Source organism: Vigna umbellata, chromosome 8, assembly GCF_029865625.1.
Source record: "Vigna umbellata cultivar VRB3 chromosome 8, Vumbellata_1.0, whole genome shotgun sequence".
Taxonomy (NCBI): Eukaryota; Viridiplantae; Streptophyta; class Magnoliopsida; order Fabales; family Fabaceae; genus Vigna; species Vigna umbellata.
Genome location: NC_142172.1, coordinates 31,410,663 through 31,427,851, shown reverse-complemented (window position 1 = coordinate 31,427,851; position 17,189 = coordinate 31,410,663). Strand labels below are relative to the sequence as shown.

Sequence of the window (17,189 nt, the reverse complement as noted above, 5' to 3'; positions counted from 1 at the left end):
CTAAAAGTGGAGAATTTTTCAAATGTATATTATATGAATTCATTCAATTGTAACATATAAAATTACGTAAAAAGAAAGTTAACATATACAACCACCAATAATTGGTGAACATGTACAATCTAACAATCATCAAATTCAATCTCGTATAGAAACTTCAATAAAATCAGTGTCGGTAAAAACAATAAAAGAATGATCGTCGTTGTTGCGTAATTGCGACAGAGGATGTTAGGGTTCATCATCTCCATGTTAGGGCTCTTCACAGCAACGTGAGCGACATGCAAGGAAGGCATCAGGGTTTCTTTTCTTCACAACTCGAGATAAAAGTGAGTGTGTGGCTGAGTAACTCAGTTTCACAGGAAAAGATAAGTTTTATATATGAGTTTCGTAGTACCTCGGTTCACCCAAGATTCACTCAGTAAAATGTTAAAAATCTTTGGCATTACCTCATTCAAATTTGAAGTGGGCCACAACCTCACTTTGACGGCTGTGCATAGAATAGTACAAAACTATAATTTTGTGGCATATTGGTCATTTAGATTCCTTAAATAATATTGGCAAAGTTGGTCATAATGGAGAGCCACAATGATGCTGTCCTTATATTCATCACTAGTAAGCAAGAAGAAGTAACCAAGAAACTGCGTTCTGTCTTCTTGCTTCACAGAACTGCATGCGCCTTCTGTTTTTCTCAGAACCTTCGTTTTTTTCTTCTTCCCTTCAATTTTTTATTCTGGGCACTTTCCGGGCATGGAGATGAGTGGTAGTAGCAGCAGCAAGAAGAGGAAGCTAATTTGCCGCGAAGAGGACGAGGAGGCCCAAATGGAGACGTTCTTCGCTTTGGTGAGAAACATCCGCGAGACACGTGATCGATGGATGGGTTTGAAGTCGGGTGACAGAAGGAGCAAGAGGGGTGAGATTATGAGGAAGGAAGAAAATAATATGGTTGGGGTTTGGAAGCCAACGTTTCAGGTTGAGGATTTCGCTGATGAGGAAGCTCGGCAACGAAAATCAGCTTCAGACCCTAGTGCTTCTCAGAGGGAAGACTGTGAAAAGAAAGAGGCTGCAGAAAAGGGTATTGATCTGAGTCTTTCGCTTTGAGAACTGACCCAACCAGCACTTGTGTTCTCTTCATGTGACCATGGCTAGGTCTAGCTGCTCAATCTGTAGTCGGAAACCTATAAAGGGCTGTCTTATCTCTCTAACCTGATTTTGTAGATTTTTGCTTAGTTAATGTGGTTTTTGCTTTTAAGGCTTGTAAGTTGTAAGTCTCTCCTCTACTGTATTTCCAACTTCAGCTACTGAAATAATAATAATTGTGCCTTTTCACTTCCATCGATGGCCGTGCTAGGAAAACAGGAGGAAGGAGATAAGTTATAATATAAATTTATAATATTTTAGAGGTTTAATTTCCTTATATATTTTATTATTTTTAGTTAAGTTTTTATCAAAAGAATTTTACCAATTGGATACTAAAATCTTTTATAATTTTTAATTAAATTTTTACCACTTGATTTAATAATGTGATTTGTAACGTTCCAGCAACTTACAGGGGATATTGATTGTCCCCACACATCACCACCACCAGACTTTTCTGGAGTTCTTATGAGTTAGGGTACCGAAAAACAAATGCATTTGGTGATATAAGTAGCCAAATCAATCCCTTTAAGCTATCATTCAATTGTATAGTCTCATACCTACACAGTCTCTAAATCCCTTTCATTCCGGTGTATGTTCGATTCATCCATGTGTCCCTTCCACTGGAAGCCTGTCAGGAGCCGCTCCTTGTCTGTGCCCCTTGCACTTCGTGCCTCTTGCACCGGCGATCACTCCCCGTCCTCGTCAATGCCCGGGTGTCACATGCCCACCAGCTTCCGCTTGGTTCGTCCTCGAACCACACCGTACTGGGAGAGGCTAGGCTCTGATACCACTTTAAACCATGACTCAACCACTCACACGACTCATCCGTATTAGTATAACTGTCGAACTATTGGTCGTCTTTGCACTTGCGTAGTTCAGCTGGCACTCCCCAATACTATGCAAGGTAAATCCCCATCTGTGTATGTCTAAACTTTAAGACTATAGACGAGAACCTCCCTCTACTCTCACCACTTACACTGCTCTCCTCTATTTGAGCATGAACAGTGCTTCGAGTGTAGGGATAGACATACCAGTTCAAAGCTCCTATACAGAACAGCCACAACACCCCACACATCACTTTCAATCATCTCACCCTGAGATGTCCACTTCATACTCAATTACATCACTGTAGTTCACATTCATATGCTTTACAACCACTCAACAACACCATACATACATCCTGGCACTCAAACAACATCAATCAATCCAAACAGAAGAAGAAAAATGAGTGAGATCTCCTCCATGCACCAGTTTACGTTCATATATATATATATATATATATATATATATATATATATATATATATATATATATATATATATATATATATAATGGTTCTTATTTGGTAAAATACTTGTCTAATTTTCATCATCGTAGAGATCTCACTTTTCTCCCAATTGGTCACCTGAGAGGGTTCAGATGTCTGAACGCATCAGACTCACAGCACATATGACTAGTCACAACGTAGTGGACCAGGCCAGGGCTGCCCTATGATGAGGATGTGCCAACTCAGGTTTTTAAGTCCCCTCTATCCTACCAACAAAGAAAGGTTTTTAACAAGTTATGATTTAATTATCTAAGTTATTAAAATTGTCCTTGTTCTAGATATCAAATATCCAATTATATATCATCCTTCCCCTCACAGTAACCTTAAATAGTACCTGCCCACGTAAAGTCCAAAGCCCTTTATTAATTTTACAGACTCTTACATGATTGTTATATTCTATTGTTGTATTGTCTATTAGTACAATATATATGAGATTTTGTGATTAATATAAAATAATAACTTATTTTTATTAAAAATATATTGAATCATTAAAATAGTACGGTATTAACGGGGATAAGTTCTTAATAATTGTAAGTGATAATATAGAAATCATTTGCTAGCATAACCATTTCGTTATCCTACACATTATTTATTGTATTTCTTAACATATAAAAATAAGCTAGATAACGGATCAAAATAACAATCACACTTGATTAATAGAAAAAATAAAAAGATAAATACCAATTGAAAAATATATTTGAGTTTTGTTATTTGAGTAATCTGTTATTTGAGTTTTGTTATCATTATTTTTTATTTTACCTCTTAATTCATTCATTCACTTTTTTTTTCTTTAATTTTCTCTAATTCATTGATAAACTTGTTATCAATAATTTTCTCTAATTTTCTTTAACCTACAACAACTTAAATAAGAATGAGAAGAGAACGAACAAGTTATCAATAAATTGAAGACAGAAAAGCAAAAATAACATCAACTTTATCTCATTGACAATAAATTCAAATAATAAGATACTCAAATGAAAGAAAAAAATATTGAATATAGTATGTAGTCCATTAGAAATACTAAATTTATAAATTACTTAAAATTTAATTAATTAAAAAATATAATAGTAATTTACATATCCTATTATATAAATTCATTAAAGTCATAGGTTATCCTTGAAAATTTAAGCCGGACTTAATAAAGACTAAACAATTTATTATATAAGTTTGAGTAAATTTTATTTATTAATAAAATATATTGATATTAATATTATGCATGATTAACTTTAAAATTAAAGAAATATAAAATTATCATAATGAAGTATAATTTATATACACTTTTCAAGTTAACGGTATTAATATAAATAGGATAAAAGTACTTAAACCCTATATTCTTTTTACAAACAGACATCTTATACTTTAATCTTATCTTAATTAATTTCTACATTGCATTTCATTTGTAAATTGGTAAGACAATATAAACTTTAGTTTTATTGCAAATTTTATCCATTTAAAAAGCAAGCAAGTTAATTTTAATTCCATATGAAATAATTCTTAAAATTAACCCCCTTTTAAGTAATTTTTTGTATTAAATTAGGATAAACTAATAATAAGAAGAAATTCTGATAATTTCTTTATTTTAAATTTTAGTCATTTTATTAATCTATAAATGGTTGATTGAGAATATGTATGGCTATGTTTCATTTTTAATACAATGAAAACATACATATGTAATACAAAAGATTAATTTCATTAATTTTGTTTGAAATTTATTATTGAGATATTTGGATTCTCATTTAATATTGAATATTGTATGTGTTTATTAAAGCAAAATTAACATTAATATATAATTAGCATTGAAAAGAGTTTTTTATTGTTTGCTTTATAAAGATGAATAATTTTGTTGAGATTTTAGAAAACATTTTTGGTAATTTTAGAAAAATGATGGTCTTTATAAAATAAGACTCAAGTATTTTAATTTAATAATAAAATATTTCATTTTTATTTATGAAGACTACTTCTAGTCTTAGTTCTTTCCTTTATCTTTATATTAATACTTGAATTATACAGAGCCAGTTATTTTATTTTTTATAAATAATTTTTCCAAACACTAAAACATAATAAAAATTAAGATTAGAAATATCGAATAGACCTATTTGTGGTTGTTTTCCTTCTTCTAATTTTATATCTTATTATATTTTAATATATAATGAAACGAATTATGAACAAATAAATATGAATATTTGATATTTAAAATTAAAAAAAAATACCCTAGTTTTACAAAAGTCACTTTTTATACAAGAATAAAAGTCTAAAAGATTAAACTAAAATGATGTTAAAGTTCAATTTATATTTTGTAAAAGCGGTGAAGTTTAAAATTTAATTGGAAAAAGAATTAAATTAAGAGTTTTTATTCATACAGAGGATAAATTTGAAGAGATTAAATAATTTTATATCATACATATAATACTTTTTTATTTTTTAAATTAAAAAATTTAAAGTGAAAGTCAAAAATAAATTTTATGAAAAAAATAAGTTTGAGATTTTTTTTATATTTTGGCTACAACTTTAATAATGTTTTAAATTTGAATGGATTAAAGAGACTCGATAAACATAAATATGTTATAATACTTCACATAGTATTAAAAGGCAGAAATATTAATGAAACAACTAAACTTAGATAATATTATTTTTAAACTTATTTTTATGAAAGATCATAAGAATAAGCATGAACGATAAATTATAGTAATTTAAAATACAAAAAGGAAAATGAAGCGTGATGATTGAAGAAAATAAAAAATAAAATAAAAAATTAGAATTCAATTTTGAGTGAAAGATGAAAAAATCAACCCAAAAGATGGAATTTAAGAGAAAACATGTTACCTTCAATCTCCATGAATAACTGTTTTTTTACATCTAACTATTATTCTAAACCTTCAAATAACAAGTCATCTTTTAGCATCTGACTATTCTTTTAAACCTTCAAATAGTAACTCTTTTTTGTCGGCTTCTCAAATTCTAACTAGTAATAATACTTCAATATATATTATTTCTGATACTTTAACATTTACAATTATATATTTTTAAGTAAATATAATTTTAAAAAGTTAAAAATAATATTAAAAAATTAATAAAACGTCAGGTCAATATGCTATGGAATAATCGAATTACAATATTACATTATATATTATGAGTTTTCTAATATTCTTCTTTCCTCTATATTTATTTAGAATTATTTACAATCATACAAATATTATTTAGGAAAGTTTTTCATGTACCTCTCTTCATATTACTGCACCTTTCCGAGACCAATTAAAATATATTATTTTCTAATTAATTCATCCTAAAACATTTTATATTCTAACATAAAAATTATCACGACCAATTATTTATTAGTAAATATGATTGTATATTTAAACAAAATTGTCCCAAACTAACTACCATGGAAGAAACCTCTGGCGTGAGACACATGCTAACTTATTTCCTTAATTTGCTTAATTTTGTACCCTCTCGTGTTTCCCAACGCGTTTTAACTTTGACTACATTTCTATACTAACTTTCCACGTTGACATTAAGCCAAATATATAAAAAATTGTTTGAAATAAAAAAAAAATTAGAGGAGCTTTTGAAAAAATTTGGGTATTGAATTTTTTTTTTCAGTGAGCCTGTTCTTGGATTTTTATATGTAGGCAGTGATTAAAGTTTGAAATATATTCTCAAGATAGTAGGAAGCATGAAATTGATTATAGGAATACGAACATAATTTTATAATAACACAAAAATAAAACTTAATAATAGTTGTGAGTATAATATTAATAATAATAATCATTATTATTATTATAATTAATATTAATAAATTCAATATTAATAAATAGTAATAATTAATATTAATAATTTTAATTAGTATTAATAATTAAATTAAATTAATTTTTTCTAATTTTATTTTTTAATTATAAATAATGACTTTAATTTTATTTTAATATAATTTCTATTATTTATATTTACATTTATATTACATATATTCTCAAGATAAAATAATAATCATATAATTTTATCTATTAAAATGTTTTTTTAATTTATTATACTCATTATATTATATACAATTTTTCGGTCTCAAAATCATTCGAATCACGTCACTTTTTCTTTAATCCAAACACTATCGTATTTTTTTTCCGTCTCCTAAAAACATTCATTCATAAAATCATCTCTCCAATCCAATTCAACCACATTTATATTATTTTTTTATAAATTTAAAAAATCTTATATATATATATATATATATATATATATATATATATATATATATATATATATATTATGAGTGTCTTTTAACTTTCCATTATAACAAATGGTTTGTCAAAATAAGATCGCAAATACACGACTAGTTTTTTTAATATTTTTCAAATCTGATTTTTATCATTTTTTTAGTGTTAAAGTCAAATAGCTGATTTTTTATTTTTATGCTTATGAAATAATTTTCTAATTAATTTTATTAAAAAATTTAAATTCAATCCATTAGCTGATAAATTTTCAAATAGCTTATAATTTCAACAATATGTAAAGTCAAAGTAGCTCTCCTTTGCTGCCATCCTGTTATTGACTGGTAGGGGAAAGGTGAGAGAGAAGAAATAAATAATAGTAGATGACATGTAAGTATGACATCATAGAATGTTGTCATGCATTAGTCAGAGTGACACGTGTTGAGTATTTGTTAAGATTCTTTGATGCGTCGTTTTCACGCTGTCACATCTAAACAATGCAGTGTTGTCCCCCCAAGCGAAAGTCACGTTGTATTGTACCTACTACCGTCTAACCATTTAATATCAACACAATCAATTCAGATTTCTAAAAAAAACAGAGCCAAACAAAAATATCTACAACAAGACCAATCATAAGTATGGTGCTATTTTTTAATTAAATTTAAAATTTTATCTTCAAATTATATAGTACGTTCAATAAATTATACTTTTAAAGGTAAAAGTAAATTACACAAAGAACACCATTTATACCTAGAACAGTATGCAAATTTTATCTTAAACTATATTTGATCTATTTTCATATTTTTTTATAAACAATTTTAATAATGAAAAGTAAAAAATATTGTTTCATAAATCTAAATTAGTTTAATAGTTTCCCTATATAATTTATTTAAATTTTAATTTTAGCTTACAAACAAACTAGTTTTAACGTTTTCTTTTTCAATTTTGTAAATTTTTAAAAAATATCCTAAAAGAATTTTATTTAACTCAATTTTATTTTTGTTTCTATCTTAACTTTTATTATATTAGGTTATGAATAAATATAGTTTTTCTCTTTAATGATGTTAATTATTTTTTAACTTAACAAATGATAAATCATATTGGATGTACTACATGTTTTCTTCTTATTAACATCTTAAAATATTAGTATGATTAGTTGTTTTTCATGCTAAAAATCATTTAACACCGTCGGACGACGATGAAGAATGTATCCATGCATTTTTTAAGTATGAAAACTTAAGATGATCAAAGTTTGAGATATGATCAAAAATAAAAATTGTGGTATAATTTAGTAACAAAGAATATAGTTAACCTTTTTACAAACATACCTCCACCCATAATGCAATTTTATTTATACAACTTGTGTACATAGTATAGTCAAAGCAAGTTACACCACAAAAACACATGTAAAGTTATTGAAAACAAAAATTTTATCTTAAGAAAATCTATATAAAAGATACATTTTAATTAATAAGTCATAAAAAATCATTTTCAATGAAAAATCAATAGTCTATAATCATATAAATCACACATAGATCTAGTAATAAAAGATATTCAACAAATAGAATATCAACTAATGCATTTTTGAAATCACATTAAGTAAGTTTTATCATAAATTAACATTTTATCCAATCTAAGATGTAGAGTTACAAACAAACTCACTAATCATGAAATCAATGTAAGTTCATAATAACCCATGTTGCACATACTTATGGTACAGTATGTAAGAACTTTTCCCTCACCTTCTCATCGCCTGATATATTAGTCAATGTGACTTAGACCATCAGTAAAGTTAAAAAAATATTTGTTACAATATAGATGACAATACTTAATACGTAAATCAAACCACAATTCACAAATAATCCCATATATTTAATCATAAATTCATACAATTCTCATCAATCTCGATAACCATACCCGTATAACATGCAATATTCATAACATTAGTAAGCGCAATTATACAATAGAACTTATTTAAACAAAACCGTAAATAAATCACATATAAAAATAAAAACTAATACTCAATTTGCATTTATAAAAAATATTCACATTCAATAAGTCAAAGAGACCAAGTTTTTTTTAGCTTGAGAAAAAAATATGCTTTAGCAAAAATTTGACAAAAACAAGGTTGAGTTACAATATTATTTTCGCTTAAAGGAAAAACCCTTTGCTTTCACTTGAAAAAAAAAAGAGAGCAAAAATATATATAAAAAAAACCAACTTCAACATTATAATCAATTCATCTCAAGGTATTTTAAAAAATATTTCAAAGCAAACATCTTTTAAACAATTTAATTGAGTAATCCTAAACCATTATTTACTCAAACACCATTATTTACTTATTTTAGATTAATCTTAAGATCTTAACTCAAAGTATATATATTTAAATTCGTATCAAATTCATAACTTATCATAAGGAAATGTTCAAAACGTGGTTTAAGGAACTTCATTATTAACTTGTGTATATCAACATGGTACTGAAAGTATTTAATTAAGAATATCTCAAATAATCATCCATCAAAATTTAATAATATTCAAGTTCAAACAAAGTTTTAGCCATGCTTAAGAACTAAAATCTAGTGATTAAGTCATCTTCACGTAGTCTATTTTATAATTCTATCAAAATATAATAGCCTTTCTTACGTATAATGTCTATTTTCAAGACAAAATTTTCAAATTCTAAACTATTTCACACTTAAAAATTTAAAATAAAGTATTCAGATATGATAGAATTTTAATATGTGATAAAACGAATTAATAAAATTAATTCTTCAAATGACTTCACTAATATTGATGTCAAATTCATATAAAAATAAATATATAAGAGAAAAAAATTATAGAATAAATATAAAGTTATTTTATTTAAAAATCTGCTTGGATAAAAGTGTTTCTTTACTCCTGAGTAAGTTACAATCATATTATGAAAGAGAAGAGACATGAAGGAGAAACTTTACAGAAAAGAAAGAAAAAGAAAAAGGAAAAAGTAAATAAAGAAAAAGACTGACTTATCAATACATTTATTACGTGTTTTTAAAATATATATTTTTCTTTAAATTGATATTTATTTAAAATAAGAAGTGAAGTACAAATTTAAAATATAATTTTATAAAAATGTAAAATTATATTTTAAAGCATAACGGTAAGAGCCTGAAAATGAAATGCTATTGGGTCCTGCAGCCTGATCCAAGAAGTTAAGGGCACTAGGACCTCAGAAGAGGCCTCATTTTCTAGCTCCAGTTACTCTTTCTCTCTCTAAACTCAGTTCCATTTTCCTCTTCTTGCTCTGACTTCTCTCTACTTTTCCACCACTTCCCACCGTTGAAATTTCAAATAGGTAGTGTGCTTTCGTTCACGGAGTTGAGAGCTTTCCATTCATCCGATTAAAATTCTGCTTTGGACGGGTAAGTTATCTTTCTCTGTTCCTCCCTTTCCTTTGAACCTAGGGCATGCAATTTTCTAGTTGCATGAAATCAATGGAGTTCCCCTCTAGATTCTCTACCTATTCTAACTCTAAGAGATGTCTCTGTATCCAATTTGATATTTTGTAGATCCTGTTGAACTTGCTTATGTGCAAGAGTACTGTTTTGGGGTTTCCTCTAAAGAGTGTTGTACTTGTAACCACTAAGGTAATGGGAGCTAATTATTTTTGTATGAATTTATTTTATAAAAATATATGCATATGAATGTTGAACTGGTGTACTCTGGTGAAACTGTTTTATGACTTTTATTGTATTGGGTGTTATAACTGAAACTGTGAAATTGTGCATGTTGTGATGTGATGAATTTAATCTGTTTTGCATGAGTTTGTTGGCTCAAATTGATCTTGTTGGAAGGTCTGAAGTAAGGGTTCTATAATAGCATGTATATGGGTATTAAATAGATGTACAGGTACTGTTTGAGGTTGTTGTGAGAGGAAGTGAAAATATTGAAATTAGGCATTCATATTTAGAGCATAAGAGAACAAGGTAGATAATTTAAATAAATTAATTGTTAATTGTTGAGAGCCTTTCTTTATTGATAGGATAGAGGAACCTTAAAAACCTTAGTTGGCACATCCTTGATCATAGAGCAACCCTGGCCTGGTCCAGTCAGTTGTGCTAGTCATATGTGCTGGCGTCGAAGGTGAGTTTAATGCGTTCAGACATCTGGGTCCTCTCCGGTGACCAATTGGGGTAAAGAAAGATCTCTGCTAGGATAAAAATAAAATAAAACAAGTTGATTGTAGATGCATAAAGTTATCATGTGTTAATTTCTAGTTAATTATAATTTTAGGAAATCAGTCACTGGTGTTTGGAATTTAAAGTAAGGATCCACACACACACACACACACACACACACATATATATATATATATATATATATAATAAAGTAAGGATAGTTGTTTCTTATATTGAAACGCGAGTGTTAATCAATAATTTTATTACTTGTTGGTATGTATAAATTGATGCATTTTATGAGCTGTTATGGGTTAGTTGGAGCTGTTTGGTTCTTGGTATTGATTAACTTAGATTCAATTATGGAGATGTTATTTTTATAATTTGTGAGTGGTGAGTAATGTATATTGTTGGTATTGTGTATATGTTGATTGTGGCAGAAAGTATATGATTACAAAGTGATGAAAGTATGATCCAAGTTGTAAATCAAGTTCCATCTGTGTAGGAGCTCAGTCTTGGGGGTCATTCTGAAACTCCAATGGCTAATCATACTCAAGTAGAGGGATTAATCCATGTGGTGAGGAGTAGCAGGAGGTCTTAGTCTTGGAGGCTTCCAGTATGCCTTAAGGCCCGTAACAGGCTAACCTCGTGAGTGTAGCAGGGTGGGGAACCCAAGTTTCATAAGCCACCACGAATGTAGGACTCGCCATAGTTCGACTATCATTCTAAGTCCGGACGAGTCAAGTCTAGTTTATGACATGTTCCTTTGTTTGGTTTAACTTGCTTGGCTTAAAGTATTTATTTGATGAATTGTTTACTTTAATATAGTATGCTTGCTTGTGAAACTAGCTTACCCTTGCTTGTGTGTTCGTGCTTTGTTTGGGTATGTTTCCTATTGCAATGATCATCCTAAATTGGATGTGAGCAGATGAAGATGAGGTGTCTGTGGAGCAAGCGCTGGAAGAAGGTGATGCTACAGCTTAGTATGTCTAGGATCTTGATTACTAGTATTATTCTAATGATAATTCACAATGATCCTTTATGTTTAAGAGACCAACTCTGATTTTATTTTGGATGACTGTAACCAATATAGTCCGTTATATGTCTCTAACTGTTTTTTAATATTATATATGCATGTCGTATATTATGGGATATCACAATAACCATAACAGTACTTTAGAAAAAAAATTATATGTAAATTGTGTTGCACGAATAATATTTTTGTTTAAACTGTAACATTTAGATGTTGACATACTTAATGTAGAATTATTAATAAATTTTCGTATTTATTATTTTAGGGGAATATTATAAATTTATTTAGTTGAAAAATATATATTTAAACTGTTTTCATAGGTGAAGAAACATATAAAATAAATGTTTAAATATTATTTTTATTCCTATTTTTATTGTATTTAATCAATGTAGTTCTTTTTTTCACTGTTAAATAAAGTTTCAATTTTCATTAATCTTGGTTAGTTTAGTGTTTTTCATAATGACATTTAAATAGTTGAAAAATATAAATTTAACCTATTTTCATAGGTGAAGAAACATATAAAATAAATATTTAAATATTATTTTGATTCCTATTTTTATTGTGTTTAGTTAATGTAGTTTTTTTTTCATGTCCAATAAAGTCTCAATTTTCATCAATTTTAGTTAATTTGATGTTTTTCCAATATGATATTTAACATATGTTAATTTATGATTTTATAACCTTTTAATTTTTTTTTAAATTTAATTTTTTTAGTTTGAAACCTATAAAGTTAGTATCGTGTTTGTAGATATGTCATTGTCTTTTGTTCAATTCAGATTTTATATTAATTATTTTGATTTAATTCAATCTTATTTTTTTTTAAATGAAACAATTTTGACACTCTCAAAATTGAAAACAAATTTAATTTTTATATAGATGTTATATTGATATTTTATTATAATTAACAATTTTATTAATATTTTTGAAATTCAAATATAAATTATTATATTTAATTTTAAATTTAAATTAATTATTAAATTTAATTATTAAATAGAATGTAATTATTAAATGTTTTATATTTTAATGTAAATTTTATAAATATCAATATAATTAGAATATAATTATTAGATTTATGTTTAATTTTTTTATTTCTGCATGTAAAACATAATGTTGACTTAAAAATAATTTTCAGAAATATTTATAATTAAATTTAATAATTTATAATTGAATTTTCGAAATATATAATAAAAATATTAATTTTAATAAAAATATTAATATAAAATTTATATAAAAATTAAATTTAGAAAGTAAAAAATTGTTCTATTTTGTTTTTAAAAAATTAAGATTAAATTGAATTAAAATAATGAAAAAAACAATAATTGAGCCACACATTGACATTGATACGATACTCACTTGGTATATAAATAATTTAAAAAAATAATTAAAATAAATTGCGATGACAGATGACACATGACGTACATGTGTCATTAATTATTTAATCATTATTATAAAAAAAGTACTATATTTACAAAAATTAAAATTATTTAAACGTGAAATCAGATTGAACAAATATAAAAATAGGACAAAAATAATATTTAAACTTAAAATAAAAGTTGATTTATCAAAATACATGTCATATCAAACATGGTTTGAAATGATATAGAAATGTCTCTTGATATATAGTATTGATTTTTATTTCTCACAATTTTTTATGTTTTTTAATGTTCAATTTGCTTCAACATATATATTATTTATGAGGAATGAAAAAAGAGTGACATATGTGTTTGGTTAAAGAAATTGAAGTCGATTGGAAAAGATGAATTTGAAGGAGATCCAATATTTTCATTATTATTTGTAACCCTTTACAAACTTAATACACTAATTGCATGGTGGCCTCATTATTAATAAATAATTCAAGAAAGTGAAATAATATGATGTAATAAACAATTTTATTAGTTATGTATTAATAAAATATTTAATAATTGGTCTATGACATAAGAGATGAATAGTAGACAAGAACAAATAAGTCAAGGGACTACTCGACTAGAATAGAAGAGGTAGGAATCATGACGAATCACAAAGCCAGCCTTACGCGTGCAGCGAAAGCACAAGTTACTGACGTCACAGGCTCAACGTCACAAACATTTTTCTATATAAAAAGTACGCAGAATTGAGAAACACGGCATTCCTTTCCGACAATGCTGGCATACCTACTCTCATCGCACCAACAATCTTAAACCTCTCTCTCCCATTGTTTCCGTTGATTAGAGTTTTGTTTTTCTCTCTGTTTTGCTATGGAAAATAAGAAGAGAGAAGTGAGGAACGATGACGATCGGGACGACGAGAACGACGAGATGAAGATGGAGAAGTTTTACTCGCTCTTGAGGAGCTTCCGCGACGCACGTGATCGGCGCCGAAAGGAATTGATGGAGTTGGAGAAGAACGAGAGCAACCGGAAAAAGATGAAGGCCACCACCACTACATCAACCAAGGCCAAGCCAGAAGTTGCTTTCGAATTTCAGGACTTTACCACCGATATTCACTTCAGAAAACCACCTTTGGTTTTTCCCAGTCCAAGTTCACGTGGCACAACCAAAGACACCAACAATGGTAAGAAGAACAAAGAACAACATGATGTTGCCCTCGACCTCAAACTCGCTCTTTAGCTACGCGCTTTAAACAACTGTCACCAAGACCACGGTCCTTCAATTTTTTTCGGAGTTTTTTTTCTTCTTCTGATTATACAGTTATTGTCTGATGGTTCTCTGTTTCCAAAAAAAAAAAAGTGAATGTATTTTATGGAAGGTAAATACAAGGAACCTTAAACAAAGAAAAATAAAAAACACTCATGTTAAAATAGTTTGTTTTTTTTATGATAGGAATTAGTGTTTCATTTATTTATATAATAATTGTAAATAATTTTTATTTTTAAGAATAGTAATATTTAAGTTACAAAGAATAATAATATAAGTAAAAGATTATAAAGATAATAAATTTTTAAAATAAAATTTAAAATAAAAATTACTAAATACTTTAAAATAATTTTTATTTTAAACACACTTTTTTTTTATAAAAAAAAAACTTGTTAGTAACCAAATACTTTAAAGAATGAATTATCAAATAATACATTTGGTGTAAAAAAACATTGAAGGAACTAATTAAAAAAATCACTAAAAATAAAAATAGAGATTAGGTAAATGATTAAACCTTTTCAAAATTAGGTTACTTTGAATTGAATCCGTAAAATGCATTCAATTGTCCAAGTTAACGTGGAGAGTGTTGGAGTCATTAGTTACCAGGTAAGGATCCGTATCCGAAATAAATATAGACAAATTAAAAGTAATATATTTTTACTTTATTTTTTTCAACTCTTTTATTATGAAACTCAAATGTCAATTTAAAATAAAAAAAGTCAATTCAAACTTTTTTTTTTTATATTGGTTCCACGGTCTGAATCAAATTAACGCGGCGCCGAAGGATTAATTTGATTTCGATTCACCGAATAAGAGAAGCATGTGAAATTTTATTTTTAGAAAACTATTTTATCTAAAAGAAATGTGTAGATGACTTCGTAATTAAATTATGTAAATAGTATATATTTATTGTAGTTGAGTTACATTAACTATATGATAATATATATTATTCATGTGGATTCTTTGAATTTTATTTATCAAATTTTTAAATAATAAATTCAGTATATGAACAAATTTCCGTGGAATTTGATTTATTTCGTTATTAGAATCAGTTGGTCCAGTTTAGATTAATAATTAGTTAGTTTGATGCAAATCTTATTGGACTTTGTCAGAACCAGTAGAATTAAATATCAGAACCAGTAGAATTAAATACGTGTTGTTAGTGAAATTCACGTGTCAAAAGGAAGACTCGACACTCAGGTGACGAACGCCAGGTGTCAAGCGAAGGAGATCCAGAAAATCAGTTAGTGGAAAGCAGGTGTCGACTGAAGAGGGGACGTTCGTTGTGACGCGTGCAGCAAAACTTGGATTTTCAGAAAATCTGCTCCACTCTCTACATGCACCCTCTTTTCACGTTTCTGAAGAACCTCATTCTCTCCTCCTTCTCTCTACATCATCTTCATCTTCTCTCTGAGTAAACACTCACTTTCTCTTCTCCGATCTCCATTCAGGCACCGTAGGAGCACTTCCGGCGTCCCAAGCTTTAGTTTGATCCGATTGGTTTCAAATTCTGAACGGGTAAGTTTTCCTTGTCTTTAACCGTTCGTTCTTGAAAACATGCAAACCAAGTTCTGGTTGCATGGGTCCTTAGTTTCATTCTGAACGAGTTTGGACTGTTGTTTTATTTTGGTTCGAAGAGTCGTTGAGCGTTGAGGGTAGAAAGGATCGTAGTTCGGCGAACTGAGTCTCAGTCTGTAGGACGTACGTTCACGCTCAGAGGTAAGGGAAGCTTATTTAATTTAATTTGTATTTGTATGTTGTTGTACTGGATGAACGTTCGTTATTTAACTGAATGACTTTGGTGCATGATGATTGATATGATTAGATTGCATGAACGTTCGTTTGTTTAATGAGTGGAAATGAAATATGGTTGAATTATGTTTTAATGCATGAAAGATATGAACCTTATATGATCTGGATTGTATGAAGTATGAAAGTTGATCATGATATGAATGTATAAAGTTATGAAACTATATGTTAAGAAAGAAGATAAATACAAATAAATTCTGAATATGAAATTTCTCATATGAAAGTGTACGTTCGTAACTGAACGGTTATTGACCGTTCGGTTCTTTTAGTAAACATAGTTGAAATGAGACTCTTTCATTTGGAGAGAATCCTAGTTGAGGACAAGCGTCCTCGTGTGTTAATACTATGCTTGAGCGTTCGGTCAAGCATAGTTGTATCTGGGTATCCTGTGACAACTTAAATCTTTATATATATATGTAATGGTATATTTTCGTTGTTCGTAAACACTACTTCTATAGTATCTGACTATATTTATCAAGCCTTTTATTTTAAGTTCATTAGTGCTCGGTCTTACACCAAGCGCTTGTTCTCGTTTCTTATATAATCTATCTTGATGAAAAGTAGCGTTCGTCTAACTTAAATAAAATCTTCTTCTCCACCGTGCTCGGTCATTGACTGGCATTCAGAATTCTTGATGTAAATTTAAATATGCTAAATATTCTTAAGCGTTCGGCTTCTTCAGGTGAATCCTTCTAAGTATTATACTCTGAAAGTCTTGAAGTGTATACGTCCATTTGGTTCCGGCTTAGAGCTTTAGTATTTGGCCTAGTTCTTTCTGCGTTCGGTTAGAACTCTCAAGGGTCAGTTCATCTAATTGACTCACTTTGTAAATAATGTCCGTTCTAGTCATTCTTGCGATATGCAGTTGACCTCGGTTTCTTTCGTAATCCGATAATAACC

The 17,189-nt window shown here is 28.2% G+C and overlaps 2 protein-coding genes across 2 annotated transcripts; both read left to right on the top strand.

The window, feature by feature from the left end:
* Positions 1 to 558: 558 nt before the first annotated feature.
* Positions 559 to 1,327, top strand: LOC124829720 (uncharacterized). The gene has a single exon (XM_047303284.2). The coding sequence runs from the start codon at positions 745 to 747 to the stop codon at positions 1,093 to 1,095; it is 351 nt and encodes a 116-aa protein (XP_047159240.1). The 5' UTR covers positions 559 to 744; the 3' UTR covers positions 1,096 to 1,327.
* Positions 1,328 to 13,962: 12,635 nt separating this feature from the next.
* On the top strand, positions 13,963 to 14,646 carry LOC124829721 (uncharacterized). The gene has a single exon (XM_047303286.2). The coding sequence runs from the start codon at positions 14,082 to 14,084 to the stop codon at positions 14,451 to 14,453; it is 372 nt and encodes a 123-aa protein (XP_047159242.1). The 5' UTR covers positions 13,963 to 14,081; the 3' UTR covers positions 14,454 to 14,646.
* The last annotated feature ends 2,543 nt before the right edge of the window (positions 14,647 to 17,189 follow it).

Coding starts and splice junctions, on each gene's coding strand:
- LOC124829720 (XM_047303284.2), top strand. CDS start 745: ATGGAGATGAGTGGTAGTAGCAGCAGCAAGAAGAGGAAGCTAATTTGC.
- LOC124829721 (XM_047303286.2), top strand. CDS start 14,082: ATGGAAAATAAGAAGAGAGAAGTGAGGAACGATGACGATCGGGACGAC.